The sequence below is a fragment of the Carcharhinus amblyrhynchos genome, chromosome 15 (genome assembly GCF_965287045.1).
Source record: "Carcharhinus amblyrhynchos chromosome 15, sCarAmb.v2.hapA, whole genome shotgun sequence".
Taxonomy (NCBI): domain Eukaryota; kingdom Metazoa; phylum Chordata; class Chondrichthyes; order Carcharhiniformes; family Carcharhinidae; genus Carcharhinus; species Carcharhinus amblyrhynchos.
In genome coordinates, this window is record NC_137338.1 from 66,214,170 (window position 1) to 66,232,145 (window position 17,976).

At 44.1% G+C, this 17,976-nt stretch overlaps 1 protein-coding gene across 8 annotated transcripts in view; it reads left to right on the forward strand.

Annotated features, from left to right (window-relative positions):
- The window catches only part of cul4a (cullin 4A), a 76,921-nt gene that overhangs the window by 13,220 nt on the left and 45,725 nt on the right, over positions 1-17,976 (forward strand). For 3 of the 8 annotated variants that reach the window (XM_080204091.1, XM_080204092.1, XM_080204093.1), the window contains 6 exons: positions 2,361-2,430; positions 2,557-2,630; positions 8,857-9,019; positions 9,096-9,185; positions 9,273-9,355; positions 16,656-16,723. In XM_080204091.1, coding sequence (XP_080060217.1) covers positions 2,361-2,430; positions 2,557-2,630; positions 8,857-9,019; positions 9,096-9,185; positions 9,273-9,355; positions 16,656-16,723 — 548 coding nt within the window. Of the gene's footprint in view, positions 1-44; positions 136-261; positions 438-2,360; positions 2,431-2,556; positions 2,631-8,856; positions 9,020-9,095; positions 9,186-9,272; positions 9,356-16,655; positions 16,724-17,976 lie in introns of all 8 variants that reach the window. The other 5 variants (XM_080204096.1, XM_080204095.1, XM_080204099.1 and 2 more) reach the window with 3 other exon arrangements.

Here is a 17,976-nt window from a genome sequence, read left to right on the forward strand (position 1 = left end):
CCTTCCTTTTCAATTTGAACTTATCTTCGCTCTGCCATTGCCAGGGTCCTGGAGGCATACGCTATTGGCTGCTCTTGTCCATTCTGCCACCTGTGTGCTAGGACTTCACCAACTCCACGTGGGGACGCATCACAGGTGAGTACCAATTCCTTCTTTGGGTCCATAATGTACCAATACATTTTCAGATGAGAATTGCTGTTTAATTTTCTCGAAGGCTCTGTCCTGGTGGGCTGACCATTCCCAGGTTTGTCCCTTTTTTAGCAACTGGTGGAGGGGATCCAGAATGGAGGACTGTTCTGTATGAATTTCCTGTACTATGTTACCAGTCCTAAAAACGACCTTAGCTCCTGAATGGTTGTGGGAGCCGGGGCATCTTTCATTGCTTGCATCCGATCCTCCAGAGGATATAGGCCCAACGTATCCACTTTGTACCCAAGGTAGGTTACTTGTGCTAAAAAGAAACGTTTCTCTGTTTTCAAATGCATTCCTGCTACTGCAAATCTCCTAAGAACTTCCTCCAGGTTCTGCAGATGTTCTGCCCTTATTTTATCTGTAATGAGAACATCGTCTAGGTAAATTGCCACCTGTGGTAACCCCTGGAGGATGCTCTCCGTGGTCCTTTGGAATATGGCACCAGCTGACGAAACCCCGAAAGTTAATCTTTTGTACTGGAAGAGGCCTTTCAGCGTATTTATTGTGGCGAACCTTTGCAAATCCTTGTTCAGTTGTAGTTGCAGGTATGTGTAGCTCATGTCCAGTTTTGTGAATAGGAGTCATCCTGCCAACTTTACGTACAGGTCCTCACTCAGGTGGAAGTCTCATCACTAAGTTACTTTATTTACACCATACATCTGTACAGCCAGCTCTCTAGTTGCTCCCTGCTAAATGCAGGCTGAGACTGACACACACCTGCTTTAAATAGGAAGCCCTGATTTAACCATCAATTAGGACTCATCAGCTATTTCTTTTCACGCTATGGCAAGCCAACCTCATTAGCCTGGCTGAAGTCATCACAGGCCAATGCCAGTTTCACAAGTCTCCTCCCATCCCTCTTCATCTCATTCTATCTACATATCCTGTGTTCTTCTTCATGTATTTGTATCGTAGGAAACTGTCCAAGGGCAGGTCTTCTCCTCATTCTCCACATCTTGCTGTTCTGTACTTTCCTTCTTAGTTGTTTGTGAGAGCCTCTCACTTTCATATTAGCGAGCAATATGTCTAGGAAAAGAATGCCCGAATAGGTTCCTATTGCCTTCCTCATATGTGCTTGTTTACGTAGTTTTCTCCCTAAATGCATCTGTACTATTTGCCTCATTTCCCCTGGATATATTTGTGATTGATATTTCTGATTGTATTTATGCTGATCATGTTCTTCGAAGTGCTGTGTACGGGTATGATTTTTTTTTTCCCCCAGCACTTTTACAAATCATGTCCCTATTCAGCAGTGAAGTCCAAACCTTGCCTAACATGACGTGAGGTGGCTTTGTTTACTGCATTCTCTTTGCACTCTTGCTGTGCAGTGGATATGTAAGCATTCCTTGAGCAGCAATGTAAACTTATTGGGATAATCTGCCCTTAGTTGTTGCAAAGACTCACCAGTTATAAGCAGACTATTTTAAGTGGCAGAGTTATGTTAGAAACTATAAACCCTTTTCTATCTGACACCTCAGCTCATTACAGTAACCTTTGTGTTTCATGTTCATTTCACCTGATGGACTATTTCATTATGTGACAAATAGAGAATGGCATTATGGTTGCTGTGGTGGGGAGGGGTGACAGCGTGTCAGCTTGGGGAGGGTTGGTGGCAGCGGGAAGGGACAGCAGTGTGGGGAGGAGTGATGGAGCCCTCTCTGTCAGTGTGGTGGCACAAGGAAGGGGGAAGGGCGACAGGGCATCAGTTTGGCGGCAGCATGGGGCAGCGGCGTGGGTAAAGGTGTTGGCAGCAGTGTGGGGAGGGGCTGTGGTGCAGCAGGCCTCGGCATGGGGAAGGGTGATGGGACCTTGGCGGGGGTGGGGGGTGCACCTTGTCGATGGTCAGGTCGTGCTGCCATCACAGCGAGAACCTGTCACGGCAGGGAGTCATGCCAGGAACATGGGGTCTGGGATGATCTTTTGGCCCTTGAGGATTTCAATGTGAGTTTTCACAGTAACTTCAATGCAGTGTTAATGTAAGCCTAGTTGTGACACTAATAAATCAGCTTAGAAAACTTCATCCCCTTTGTCAACAGGGATAATTTGTTAATAACTAGCACTGATCGATTTTCAATGAGGATATTTTAATAATGGGATGATCTATAACTAATTGAGGATGTTGTGTTGATAATTGGGGATAATCTGTTTTTCCTTGACTTTGCTTCCACGGATTCACTGGATAACAGTCTGTTTCTGAAGAAGGTTAACAAATGTTGGCAAGATCACTGTCGACAAATGGTAAGTAGCTGCTGTTTGAATACAGTATTATGTATTTCTGATCTTGGGGAATGTATCCTCAAGAACAATATTTCAGTTCTTGTTGCACAACCATTTTTACTTTTTATTATCTTCATTAACCTGCAGATGATGATCAGAAGCATTTTCTTGTTTCTCGACCGAACCTATGTTCTGCAGAGTTCAATGTTACCGTCGATCTGGTGAGTTGCTTGGGGAAGAGGGCTATGTGCGATTGTTAACTTTGGGTGCAAGGGTGATTATCTCATGATTTATTTTAGTCAGGAGCTCACCTTTCGGTATGTTTAGTGTACATGGTGGGCAAGAGATTCTGTCTGCTCTACTCTTTCCACTCCCCTCTCTCTCTTTCTCTTTGCAAAGCCCCCCTGCCCGCCTCACATTTTCGATTAGTTCACCCCCTCAAATATGTATTGAACAGCCAGCCTGTGCATACCACAGTGTAGATTGTAGGAAACTGGTGGATAATTGAGGAACTAATCAGACCACAACTCTCATGAAATCACTAATCATTGCTTTGCACACCTTAAATGTGCTTCACTTTTGTGAATTCTGTTACACCTTAGAGAGCATCTTTAGCCTATGTTGTCTTCATTTTCCTTTTTACTAGCAATAGAGGTTCGTGTTGGAAGCAATTGTACTGTTTCATATGGCTTATTGCTATTTAAAAAAATACATTTTTTAAAAAACTGCATTTGCCCTCACTGAGAAGCACTTTGAAATGGCTTTACTACATTCAAGGCTCTTTATAATGCAGTTTAAGGGGTAAACCTTTTAGACCTGAGGTGAGGAGAAATTTCTTCACCCAGAGAGTGTTGAATGTGTGGAATTCACTACCACAGAGTGTAGTTGAAGTCAAAACATTGTGTGATTTCAAGAAGAAATTAGATATAGCTCTAGGGGCTAAAGGGATCAAGGGATATGGGGGGAATTGGGGGAACAGGATATTGAGTTCGATGATCAGCCATGCTCAAGGTGAATGGCGGAGCAGGCTCGAAGGGCCAAATGGCCTACTCCTGCTTCTAGTTTCTATGTTTTTTTCCTTCAGAATTCTTCATTTGACCTATTAGTACTTTTGTATATTTACGCTGATAGATGCAGGAGTGTGTATGAATGCATTGATTCAGATATGGTTGTGAATAATTGACAACAGAGAAGTTTGCTGACAGTTCTGGGGACGCTGACTAAGAAGCACTTGGTACCCTTCCAGTACTTTTGGTGGCAGTGGGTGGGTTGGGACATTGAGTTGTCAGCTGAGGCTCAGCTGGACTGCACTCTTGGATCTGAATCAGAATGTTCAAGATTCACTCCACAGATTTGTGAATATAACCCAGGCTGACACTGCAGTGCAGTACGAAGGGAGCGCTGCACTGTTGGAAGGGCCACCTTTCTGATGAGACTTAAATCGATGCTCCATCTGCCCTCCCATGTCCACTTAACAGATTCCACTCCTCACCTTTGAATATTTATTCTCCATGTTCATCCTTCAACCAACATCGTCCAGACAAATTATTTGACCACCAGCTCATTCCTTGTAAGATCGCTCTGTCACTACATAAATGCAAGTCTGTCTGTCCTATTGTTGATATAATTCTGCACCCCTCCCCAACCCCCAGTTTGATGCCCTCCCCATTTTCTCTGTTTTGCTTTCAGATATATCCTCGCTGGTGTTCATTCACATTGTTGTTGTTAGATTAAAAAGAGGAGATGTTTAAAATACACAATCAGACCAGCATCTAAACTGGTTAAAACATAGAGGTCGCTTCACATACCCTTCAACCAAAAATCACAATTTCCAAAATGTAGGATATTCTCATTCTCCCTCACTGCCTGTTTAGTTCGTCTTCCACATTCTCATTGCAGCATAGTCCCCAATTACTTAGAACGTAGAACTGTACAGCACAGTACAGGCCCTTTGGCCCTCAGTGTTGTCTGAAATATGTCAAAACCCAAGATCAAACTCCCCACTCCCTATAATTCTGGAGTGCTCCATGTGCCCATCCAATAACTGCTTGAAAGTTCTTAAAGTGTCCGACTCCACTATCACAGCAGGCAGTGTATTCCACACCCCAACCACTCCGAGTGAAGAATCTACCTCGGACATCCCTCTTATATCTCCCACCATGAACCTTATAGATATGGCCCCTAGTAACAGTTACATCTGCCCAAGGAAATAGTCTCTGCACATCCACTCTATCCCTCTCATCATCTTATAAACCTCTATTAAGTCGCCTCTCATCCTCCTCCGCTCTAAAGAGAAAAGCCTCAGCTCCCTCAACCTTTCCTCATAAGACCTACCCTTCAAACCAGGCAACATCCTGGTAAATCTCCTCTGCACTCTCTCCAATGCTTCCACATCCTTCTTATAGTGAGGTGACCAGAACTGAACACAATATTCCAAATGTGGCCTCACCAATGTCCGGTATAGTTGCAGCATAACCCCACAGCTCTTAAACTCAAACCCCCTGTTAGTAAATGCTGACACACTATAAGCCTTCTTCACGGCTCTATCCACTTGAGTGGCAACCTTCAGGGACCTCTGGATATGAACCCCAAAATCTTTCTGTTCCTCCACATTCCCCAGAACCCTGCTGTTGACCCTCCTACCAAAATGTACTTATCAGGGTTGAACTCCATCTGCCATTTTCGGCCCAGCTCTGCATCCCATCGGTGTCTCTTTGCAGCCTACAACAGCCCGCTCCACCTCATCCACTACACCAATCTTGGTGTCATCAGCAAATTTACTAACCCATCCTTCAGCCCCCTCTTCCAAGTCATTGACAAAAATCACAAATAGCAGAGGACCCAGCACTGATCCCTGTGGTACACTGCTGGTAACTGGCCTCCAGTCTGAAAATTTTCCCTCCACCACCACCCTCTGGCTTCTATGAGACAGCCAGTTACTTATCCAATCGGCCAAATTTTCTTCTGTCTAGCACCTCCTTATCTTCTTCATGAGCCTACCATGGGGAACCTTATCAAACGCCTTACTAAAATCCATGTATATGACATCAACTGCTCTACCTTCGTCTACACACCTGGTTACCTCCTGAAAGAATTCAGTCAAATTTGTGGGGCAGGACTTACCCTTCACGAAATTGTGATGACTATCCCAGATTAAACTGCATCTTTCCAAATGGTCATAAATCCTATCTCTCAGTACCTTTTCCATTAACTTATCGACCACCGAAGTAAGGCTAACTGGCCTATGATTACCAGGGTCATTCCTATTTCCTTTCTTGAAGAGACGAACAACATTCGCCACTCTCCAGTCCTCTGTCACGATCCCCGTGGACAGTGAGGACCCAAAGATAAAGCTAAAGGCTCTGCAGTCTCATCCCTTGCCTCCCAAAGTATCCTGAGATGTATCCCATTTGGCTCAGGGGACTTATCGACCCTCACGTTTTTCAAAATTGCTAATACATCTTTCCTCAGAACATTTACCTCCTCCATCCTATCAGCCTGTACCACACACACATTCTCAAAAACATAGCCCCTTCCCTTAGTGAACACTGAAGAAAAGTATTCATTTAATGCCTCACCTATCTCTTCTGACTCCATGCTCATGTCCCCAATACTATCCTTGACTGGCCATTCTTTTATTTATTTATTCTTTTATTTCTCACGTAAGAGTAAAAAGCCTTGGGGTTTTCTTTTATCTGACCCACCAAGGACTTCTCATGCCCCCTCCTAGCACTCCTAAGCCCTTGAACTCATTCCTTGCTAACTTGTAACCCTCAAGCGACCCAACTGAACCTTGTTTTTTCATCCTTACACACGCTTCCTTTTTCCTCTTAACAAGACATTCAACCTCCTTTGTGAACTATGGTTCCCTCACTCAGCTATTTCCTCTCTGCCTGCCAGGGACACACCTCTCAAGGACACGCAGTATTTGTTGCTTGAAAAAGCTCCACTTTTTGTTTGTGCCTGTACCTGACAGTTTCTGTTCCTACCCGATCCTCCCTAATTCTTGCCTAATCACATCATAGTTACCCCTGCCCCAATTTATAAACCTTGCCCTGCCATGTGACCCTATCCCTCTCCATTGCAATAACGAAGGACACCGAATTGTGGTCACTATCTCCAAAGTGCTCTCCCACAAATAAATCTAACACTTGGCTGGGTTCATTACCTGGTACTAAGTCCAATGTGGCCCCACATCTTGTCGGCTTATCCACATTGTGTCAGGTAACTCTCCTGCACACACAGTACAAAAAGTGTCCCATCCAAACTATTCGACCTATAAATGTTCCAGTCAATATTTGGAAAGTTAAAGCCACCCATGATAACTACCCTGTGACCTCCACACCTATCCATAATCTGCTTTGCCATTTCCTTCTCCACATCTCTATTACTATTTGGGGCCTATAGAAAACTTCTAACAATATGACTGATCCTTTCCTATTTCTAACTTCAGCCTATATTACCTCAGTAGGCAGATTGCCCTCAATGCCTTTCAGCAGCCTTTAAACTATCCTTGATTAACAATGCTACTCGTCCACCTCTTTTACCGCCTTCCCTTCTCTTACTGAAACATCTATACCCTGGAACTGCCAACAACCATTCCTGTCCCTGTTCTAACCTTGTCTCTGTAACGGCCACAACATCATAGCCCCAAGTATCAGTCCATGCTCCAAGTTCACCTACCTTATTTCTGATGCTCCTTGCATTGAAGTAGATACAACCTATCATCCTGTCTGCCTGTACACTCCTGCGACCTTGATACCTTCCTCAGTACCTCGCGACCCTCAACACTGGCTTTTGGACTACGTCTCATTTTCCCATCACCCTGACAAATTAGTTTGAACTACTACTACCCCGCCCCCCCCCCGCACCTGGAGAGCCGATGCAAATTTCCCTCCCAGGATACTAGTGCCCCTCTGGTTTAGGTCCCACCTTCCCCAGAATGTGCTCCAATTATCCAAGTAAATGAAACCCTCTCTCCTACACCATCCTTGCAGCCACATGTTAATCTGCACTCTCTCCCTGTTCCTCAACTCACTGGTACATGGCACTGGCAACAAACCAGAGATGACAACATTTTTTGTCCTGGCTCTCAGCTTCCATCCTAACTCCTTAAATTCCTGTTTTAAATCCCCATCCCTCCTTCTACCTACGTCGGTACCAACGTGCACTATGATCTGTGACTGATCCCCCTCCCCCTTAAGGATCTTGAAAACACGGTCCGAGACATAATTGACTCTTGCACCCAGGAGGCACATACCATCCGTGAGTCTCTTTTGCTGCTGTAAAAGGGTGGCTATTTGCTGCCGTTTACTTCTTTCATGATTTTTCTCTCACTGACATTCTAACTGCAAGAAACTACAAAGGGTCATGAAAGAAGCCCAGTCCATTACTCAATGCAGTCTCCCACCTATTGACTGTCTACTTCCCAAAGTCTCGGCAAAGCAGCCAGGATAATTAAAGACCCCATGCACCCTCTCTTCCACCTTCTCCCATTGGAAAAATGATACAAAAGAGGACACGTACCAACCAAGACACTTTCTTCCCTTTTACCATCAGACTTGCCTCGCAATAAGTTGATCTTTCTCTGCACCCTAGCTATGACTGTAACACTACATTCTGCACTCCCTCCTTCTCTGTTTTGTCTTTATAGTGTGCAAGAAATAATACTTTTCACTATATACTAATACATTCGAGACTAATGAATCAAATCAAATCTTTCTCTCTCGTTCCCTTTCGTCTCCCTCATTCTCCCCAACTCCTTTCCTCCAGCCTCCCTGATTTTCTGTTTCCCCTTTTCTTTTCCTATCCCTCATTTCCGTTTTCCACCTGCCTATCTCACTTGTGTTCCCTCTTCCCAGCTTTTTGAGTTGCTGAATACAAATCGGCAACAATTACACAATATTGAAACCCCATCGAAAATATAACCAATTTATTTCTTAAAATGAATGCTTAAAAACTAAACTGATAAATGTATCTATAGATTATAACTGCACAACTTTTGTGCTAGACGATGTCATAGAAATTTGACATTGCACCACGTTTGTTCTGGTCATAGAACTCTTACAGTACAGAAGGAGGCCATTCAGCCCATCTTTACCGACCACAATCCCGCCCAGGCCCTATTCCTATAACCCCACACATTTACCCTGCTAATTCCCCTGACACTAGGGTCAATTTAACATGGCCAATACACCTAACCCACACAACCTAGGACTGTGGGAGGAAACTGGAGCACCCAGAAGAAACCCACAAAGAAATGGGGAGAATGGGCAAACTCCACACAGTGTGACCGAGGCTGGAATTGAACCTTGGTTCCTGGCGCTGTGAGGCAGCAGTGCTAACCACTGTCCTGCCATTGTTTCATCGTTCCCCTGTGCAGAATGTTCTTTTGCAGTTTTGGAATATTAAGTTGTTTGTCATTATCATGTGCTTCAACACTTCCAGGGATGTAGGTTTAGAGCTTTTCCGAACCCATGTCATCAACGACAGAATTGTACAAAGCAAAACCATTGATGGGATACTTTTGTTGATTGAAAAAGAGCGAAACGGGGAAGTTGTGGACAGAAGTTTGATCCGAAGTTTGCTGAGTATGCTGTCTGACCTGCAGGTAAAGGAGATTATAACATTCAAATTGAAATTTTCTTTCTTGGAAGCCTCCAGTAGTTACACGTTGTATCAAACAGGTCTACCAGGAATCTTTTGAACGTCGATTTTTGGAAGATACCAATTGTTTATATGCAGCAGAAGGACAAAGATTAATGCAAGAGAGGGAGGCAAGTACCAGAGACTCTTGACAAAGATTCTTAACTAGTGTTCTACTTGGAACCAGTTCTCTTTCAATGTTAATGTTCTAAATCTAGGTGTCGGAGTATCTTCACCATGTAAACAAACGTCTGGAAGAAGAAGCAGACCGAGTAATTACTTACTTGGATCAAAGCACGCAGTGAGTGATGGCCCTTGTTTTTCTGCAATGTCCCTTGTGGAATGTAGTTAGCTAGATTTTAGAAAATGGTAAGCAGAAGAAAATAGAGTCACTTGGTGCTGAAGATATTTCTGGGGAAGGTTGATGACGACTCCATGTGCAAAAGGCAGAGCTGCGTCAGCGTCTTTCTGCTTCCCTTCTCCTCTCGCAACGCGCTATTAATCTGTTCTCTTTTTGATAAGAGAGGGAATTAAGGGTTATGGGGAGAGGGCGGGAATGTGGAACTGAGCCGCGACAGATCAGCCATGATCTTATTGAATGGTGGGGCAGGCTCGAAGGGCTAGATGGCCTACTCCTGCTCCTATTTCTTATGTTCTTATGTTCTTATGTACTGAGTTTTAGAACAGAACACTGAATAATGAATTGAGTCATTCATGAATGTTAGAAGTCTGAGGATGAATTAAGATAAGATTACACTTTAATAGAACATGGCTTTCCCTCGTGTATGTCGGTTTCACCTGACGCAAGTGCACATTGTAAAGTGGCTGCCTACAAATGCAGTAAAAAGTCTGACAACACCAGGTTTAAGTCCAACCGATTTATTTGATAGTAAACTCACAAGCTTTCGGGGTTTGTCCCTTTGTCAGGTGAATGGAGAGTTCTGGCCTCAGACAGAGCATACAAAGCACAGACAGTTTACAGATTACTGATTAGAATGCGAATCTTTACACCTAACCTGCTGTTCAAGTCCTAAAGTGGCCAACAACGTGAGTGGAAGGAGCACTGATCACAGGTTAAAGAGATGTGTATTGTCTCCAGACAGTACAGTAAGTAAGGTTTTGCAAACCCAGGCAAGTCACGGGGGGTTACAGGGTCAACAGGGATCTTGGGTTCATGTCACACTACCTGTAACCCCCGTGACTTGCCTGGGTTTGCAAAACCTTACTTACTGTACTGTCTGGAGACAATATACATCTCTTCAACCTGTGATCAGTGCTCCTTCCACTCACGTTGTCGGCCATTTTAGGACTTGAACAGCAGGTTAGGTGTAAAGATTCGCATTCTAATCAGTAATCTGTAAACTATTTGTGCTTTATATGCTCTGTCTGAGGCCAGAACTCTCCATTCACCTGACGAAGGGGCAAACCCCGAAAGCTTGTGAGTTTACTATCAAATAAATCGGTTGGACTTAAACCTGGTGTTGTCAGACTTTTTACTGTGTTTACCCCAGTCCAACGCTGGCATATCCACATCATGCCTACAAATGGCCATAACGAGTGAAGGTGCTCGGCTTGGTGCAATTTGAATTTCAAGCTTGAGGTACTAGTTGTTCATGGAAAGCCAATTCATAAATTGTGCTGCACTCTCATTTGCTTAGGAGGAGGGAAGGAAGTCAGGAGTTGGACATCATATTGCTACTATTAGTGGATTGTGTCCAAATAGATATTCCTGACTCAGTAGCCGGTAGCTCTTCGAGCCAGCAACCTAACACGTACTAACCAAACAAGGCAACAAGAAGCTTACTGTTGCTCAGTATGGATAGAATGTGTGGTTTTTAACTGGAAACAGGTTCCTAAGTCAGGCTACTAAGAGCTCCGGTTTAAGTTCTGTAGAATTGCAAAAATGGGGCATGTCTCTAAATGGAGAGAGTATGTAAAATCGATGTAAACACTGCCTGCGCGGTCTTGGTTGTATTTAGTTTGACAACCTTCTCTTTGGTGATTGTTTTGGTTGCAGTGTGCTTACAAACCTATCATAATTTAGGAGGTTATCAATGAAATGACTAGAATTGAGTGGTCTCCTTAGCTAGGGCCTTCTAGTTAGTGTTAGTGATACAGGTGATGCTGGATTTGGAGTCATGGATGTATAAGGAAGCCCTCATAATCTTATACATTGCAATCATGTCCTCCCTCAGCCTTCTCTGCTCCAAAGGAAACAGTCCAAACATACCTAGTCTCTCCGTATAACTCAAATGCTCCAGCCTAGGCAACATGATAGTGAATCTCCTCTTAACCCCCCTCGTGCAATCACATCCTTCCGATAGTGTGGTGACCAGAACTGTACATGGTACTCCAGCTGTGGCCTAACCAACAACCTGTACAGCTTTGACATAACGTCCTTGCTGCAACAACTAAGAAAAGCAAGTGTCTGAAATGCCTCTTAGCTACCCTATTCACCTGCTCTGCCACTTTCAAGGATCTGTGGATAAGTACCTCAAGATCCATCTGTTCCTCTGAGCTTCCTAGTGTTCTGCCATTCGTTAGGGGTGGCACGGTGACACAGTGGTTAGCACTGCTTCCTCTCAACACCAGGGACCCGGGTTCAATTGCTGGTTTGGGTCATTGTCTGTGTGGAGTTTACACTGTCTGCATAGCTTTCCTTCCACAGTCCAAAGGTGTGCGGGTTAGGTGGATTGGCCATGCCAAATTCTCCCTTGATGTCAGGGGATCTAGCTCAGGTAAATGCATGGGGTTGTGGGAATAGGGCCTGGGTAGGATTATGGTTGGTATAGATTTGATGGGCCAAATGGCCTCCTTTCTGCATTGTAGGAATTCTATGATTAAATACCCCCTTGTCTTACTTCTCTAAATCAATATAAAATGATTTATTTACCTAACAGTGAACAAATTTACTAAACTATTAACAAATGGAGTAAAACAAGATTCTAAAAGTATGCTGTTCCATTATTGCAGAAGGATTTTTCCTGATCGTGTTTACAAGTTCTTTGACATGCTTCCTTTTTTTTTGCTGTTCTAATTTCTTAAGTTCCCCATTGAACTTTGTATATTCCTCTAGGTCTGAAGCTGAATTGCCTCCTTTGGATTGCTAAAAGCCTTTTTCTCTTCTTCCGTATATTATCCTCAACTGTCCTAGACATCCAGAATTCCCTGAACTTATTGCTCCTATGTTTTTCCCCCCTATAGAGAACGTGCTGGACCTGTACTTTCCCGATTTCCTTCTTGAATGTCCCCCATTGCTCCATTATAGACTTTCAGGGGAGGAGCTGTCCCCTGTCAACTTTGGCCAGGTCCTGCCTTATTGTACTAAAATCTGCTTTCCCACAGTCCAAAGCTGTCTTTTGCAAGCCATCTTTCTCATCCTTAACAAACTTGAACCATACCATGTTGTGGTTGCTATCACTAAAATGCTCCCCTATTGCTACATTGAGCAATTGTCTGGCTTGGTTCCCCAGAACAAGATCCAGTGCTGCTCCCTTCTTTGCTGGGCTTTCGACATATGCAATTTCAAGAAATTCTCTGCCCGTTGAAGTGGTGGAGGCTACCTCGCTAAATATATTTAAGACACGGGTGGATAGGTTTTTGGTAGGCAAGGGAATTAAGGGTTATGGGGAGAAAGCAGGAAAGTGGAACTGAGCCACTTCAGATCAGCCATGATCTTATTGAATGGCGGGGCAGGCTCGAAGGGCTAGATGGCCTACTCCTGCTCCTACTTCTTATGTTCTTAAATCCGTCTCCTCTAAACTCTTTACACCATGACTGTCTGAGTGTATGTTGGGGATGTTGAAATCCTCTACTATAATTACTCAATTATTATTCTTGTGCACTTCAGTGAATTGTCTACATATTTGCTCCCCTATTCCTGATTCTTTGAGGGCCTATAATACATTATCAGCAGTGTGGCTGTCCCCTTTATATTGCTAAGTTCTATCCACAATGCTTCATTTGAAGACCCTTCAAGATCTCATTTCTCCTTATTGCAATAATTTGACTCTTTAATTAGAAGTGCAACATCACATCCCTTTTTACACCTTCCTCTGATCCTGCACCCTGGAATGTTGAGTTGTCAGTCCTACCTTTCCTCAACCATTTCTGTGTGATGGCAACAATATCACGCTTCCATGTGTCAATCTACATCCTTAACTCCTTATACTCCTAGCATTAAAATAAAAGACTATCCAGTTTTGCCTTACTTTCTTGACATCCTTTACTTAATGATGACTCTTATTTTGTTAATGTTCTGTGTCCCCTCCCCACTAACCTAGTTCAAACTCTTGGCAAACCTATCCAGAAGATGTTGACCCCAATGTGGTTTAGATGCAGACTGTCCCATTTTTACGTGTCCCAACTTCCCCAGAAACAGTCCATGATCCAGGAATTTAAAACCCTCTTGAGCAATGCTTTCATCTGCCCTATTTTCTTGTTTCTATACTGGCTGGCATGTCGCAGTGAGAGTAATCCAGAGATTACAACCTTTTAAAGATCCTGCTTTTTAATCTACTGCCGAGAATCATAGAATCCCTACAGTGCAGAAGGACGCCTTTCGGCCCATTGAGTCAGATCTGGCAACAAACATATCCAGGCCCTATCTCTGTAAACCCATGCATTTACCCTGGTAATCCCCCTGACACTTAGGCGCAATTTAGCATTCTCCCCCACAACTGGTCCACGGTGGCCCCCCGGTCCCTAGCAACCACCACCCTCCACCCCGGACAGGACACATGCACCCTCCCTCCCAAGTTGACCCCAATGCTCTCTGTTGCCCAAAGATGTGGGGGACTTGAACCACGCTCTGTTGTCTAACTCTGCAGGTGAAGCGTGTCCCGTGCTTTTCCAATGTTCTCCACTGCCAAAAGGTGAAGATGTATAGGACAGGTGGGAAATTGGAGTTGAAGCCCAAGATCAGTTGACCAATCAGGGAGCAGACTCAAGGGGCCCTGTGGTCTACTCTTATTGCTTATATTCTTGCAGTTTAAACAATACCGATTTGTCTGAAAAAATGCTGATGTCACCTTTGTTTCGTCAGAAATAACTCTTCAAATGCAGACAATAAAAATAGAACAAAACTTACTCCAACGTATAAATCAAAGAAAGGGTTTAATAAAGAAATTACTCAATTCAGGGTTCGCTCTGGGCCAATCCAAGCTCCCCACAATTCTACATAGGTTCTTACTAATAGTGAGTCATCATTCTGCAATTTGGTTCCATTGTTTACTGGGTCAGCTGACCCTTATATCTTGTTGCCATTGGTCACATCACATCCAATACAAAGTTGTCACCAGTTACATTTCAACAACTTTGGGAATATAATCAAAGTGAAGGATCCGATCGTTATACCGTTATGGATTTATAAATGACAGCTTGGACTGAGAGTAACAGCATGCTGTGCAGTGCTATTCAATCATAATGCTGTTCATTAAAACAAAAAAGAACAATAAAAGGTACAGCACAGGAACAGGCCCTTTGGCTCTCCAAGCCTGCATTATGATGTCTATCTAAACTGAAACCGTATGCACTTAGAGTCCATATCTTTCCATTCTCATCCTATTCATGTATTCATCAAGTTACCCCGTTAATGCTGCAATCGTACCTGCTTCCACTCCTGCCCCAGACAGTGTGAGTTTATTATAAAAATACGAGTTTATTCAATTACTTCTATTGTTTTCAATATTGAAAATTTGTGTTGAAGTGGATCATTGTTTCCCGCATTGTGGTTACAAGACCACTGCTTATTCCTTTCTGGCCTGTCAGTTTGCCTTTTGGGTTCAGAACTCCCCCCCCTAACAGCACTGTGGGTGTACTTATGCCACATGGATCGACTGTCCAGTAACAGTCCTGGAACTCCATCCCTAACTGTATTGTGTGTGCACCTATGCCATATGGACTGCAGCAATTCAGGAAGGCAGCTCACCACCAGCTTCTCAAAGATGATTGGAGTTGGGCAATAAATGCTAGTTTCGCCAGTGGCACCCATATCCTATGAGTGAATAAATATTGAAAAGAAGAGATCTGGGCTTCATGTGCTGGCTGGCCGTGTTAAACCCATAATATTGCATTTGTGCTAGGCTGATGCATTCCTTTTGTTCCAACATTGAAGGTACTGGGGTGATTCTCCCGTCCAACTGCGCTATTTTTTTCAATGAGGTGGGCCAGAAGAATCATGGGATTCCTGCAAGCGTTTGCACCTTGTTTGCAAATCCCAGGCCTGGATTTCAGGGCTGAAATGGTTGCCACAAGAGGACGCAGGTTTAAGGTGCTGGGGAGTAGGTACAGAGGAGATGTCAGGGGTAAGTTTTTCACACGGAGAGTGGTGGGTGCATGGAATGGGCTGCTGGCAACGGTGGTGGAGGCAGATTTGATAGGGTATTTTAAGAGACTTTTAGATAGTACGTGGAACTTAGAGGATTATAGATAAGCCTAGTAACCTCTAAGGTAGGGACATGTTCGGCACAACTTTGTGGGCCGAAGGCCTGTATTGTGCTGTAGTTTTTCTATGTTTTTATGGATTTTGGCTGGGAAGCGGAGTTAGTATTTAGATAATATTTAACATACTATTTAAATGCTACTAGCGGGCCCAGGACTGAATTCTCCCACCACTCCAGCGGGGTTCAGACTAGCTCCCCACTTCGGGGAACTAGCGGGACGACCCAGCTGGAGTGAATGGAGGCAATTGGGGCCCATCGGGGGTGGGGGGGGTGGTGTGGTCAGGTGATGGGGGTTGGTGCCTCCTGGGCATGGGCACTTTGGCAGTGTCAGCCTGTGCCCCCAACACTGCCTAAGGGGCAAAGTGCCCATGCCCAGAGGGTACCTTGGCACTGCCCATCAGGCATGGGGCAGTGCCAAGGGGGAGGGGCATAATGGGGGCATGGCCTGGGGGCGGTTGACGGAGGTGGTTGGGGAGTGGGATAGGCCCCACCTCCTGAAATCTATTGATATTCATGCACAGAGTGTGGGAGATTCTACATTGCACAGAGTGTGGGAGATCCTAGTGCAAACTCCCAATGAAAAATCCAGCGTGATTTACTCTGGTTTTTCTGTGAATTCAACACTTAACTTTTTTGGGAGAATCCCAGCCACTGTCTCTCTTCCCCTGCTCCCTGCCTGTGGATCTTCATTTCCTTTTCCTTTCTCTGCCAAAGCACTGTCATGGCTCAGTGCAATCCAAGAAAACTGTCCATGTAATCTCAAACTTGTTATTTTCTAGTGACCAGCGAAAATTGAGTGGAGTCTGTGCACAGGCTGTTTCTCCTCTTCAGATTCCTGTTAAACAAGGCTCCTTGCAAAATATGTTTCCCACTGCCTGTTATCCTCCTTTTGCTCTTGTTTTGGTTTTATGCCTGTTTTGTTCATTGCTGTTGTACAGGTTGACTGGGTTGGGTCTCAATCCTTGGTTCATGTGCTCCATCTGTCTGCAGTACTTTCAGTGAAACCAGTATATTGGTGTGTGCTGTAATGAGGCTTGTCTGGAAGTTTTTACCATTTTCTTATTCCCTGTATGATGCCCTGTATTAATTTTTTTTTATTAGCAGGGAGGGTATTGTACATTTCCAAAAAGAATAATTGGATGCATTTGTGATTTACAGAAAATGGTTGATTGTCAGTGTTGAGAAGCAACTTCTTGGTGAACATCTAACAGCTATTCTTCAGAAAGGTAAAAATAAAATCAATGACCTTTTCTTTTTAGCTTGAGTCTTGTCATTGTCCATTAAACAGCTGTTGGCCTTGTGCTGTACTTAGACCTGACGGCCTGACCCTGGACACTTTCTGCATTATAATGAAATGGCCCCACGCTGGCATTGCTTTTCATTCTTTTGCTGTGATTTATTGTGGAGATTTGTAATCCTCCAGCCTTCCTGCTATACTTTTTATTGATAATGATGGACTTGGTCATCAGCCACATTCTTGTATAAAAGCTAACCATCTTCACCTATCTGTGCAACATCACTGTCAAAATGTGATTGTTTCCATTTTTGTTCCTGTGCTGTGCTCTGAATACTGACCCTGGCCAGTCTCCATGACTGAACAAAAGTGTTTGCCATCTCACTATTGTCCAACGTCATATCTTGTACCTGTAAGGACCACGAGCGTTCATCTCTTTGATATTGTCAGCCTTGCCTTTAACTGCATTGGTTTGCTGCTAAAACCCTAAAGCCTCCTAAGTGCCATTCCCCATGAATGCCAACTATTCCAAAGCTCTTGCTCACTTTAACACGTCCCACAAAAGTCATCGCTGTTTGACTCCTGGCCATTGCCCCCATAATATAACTTTATAATTCTCATCCTTGTGTTTAAATCTCACCAGAGCCTTGCCTCTCCCTGTCTCATCCACCACAACAATCTCTAACAAATGGACTATTTTAGCCAATGTTGGCAGAGCTGTACCTTCGGCAGCCTTAGTTTTGAAATCCCCTGAATAAATTTGTGGGTGGCATAGTAACACGGTATTAATGCTGCTGCTTCACAGCTCTAGGGACCTGGGTTCGAATCCCGGCTTGGGTCACTGTCAGTCTGGAGTTTGCAGGTTCTCCTTGTGTCTGCGTCGGTTTCTTCCCACAGTCCAAAGATGTGCGGGTTAGGTTGATTGGCCATGCTAAAATTGCCCCTTAGTGTCCTGTGATGTGTAGGTTAGAGGGATTAGTGGGTAAGTATGTAGGAATATGGGGGTAGGGCCTGGGTGGGATTGTGGTCGGTGCAGACTCAATGAGCCAAATGGCCCCTTTCTATACTGATTCTATGATTCAAATTTTGTCTCGCCATCTCCTTCCCTTAGAATTTCTACTAGGCAGAAGAAGGCCATTCGGCCCATTGAGCCTGAATCAACAATCATCCCACTCAGGCCCTATTTCCGTAATCCCACATATTTACCCTGCTAATCCCCCTGACACTAAAGGGCAATTTAGCATG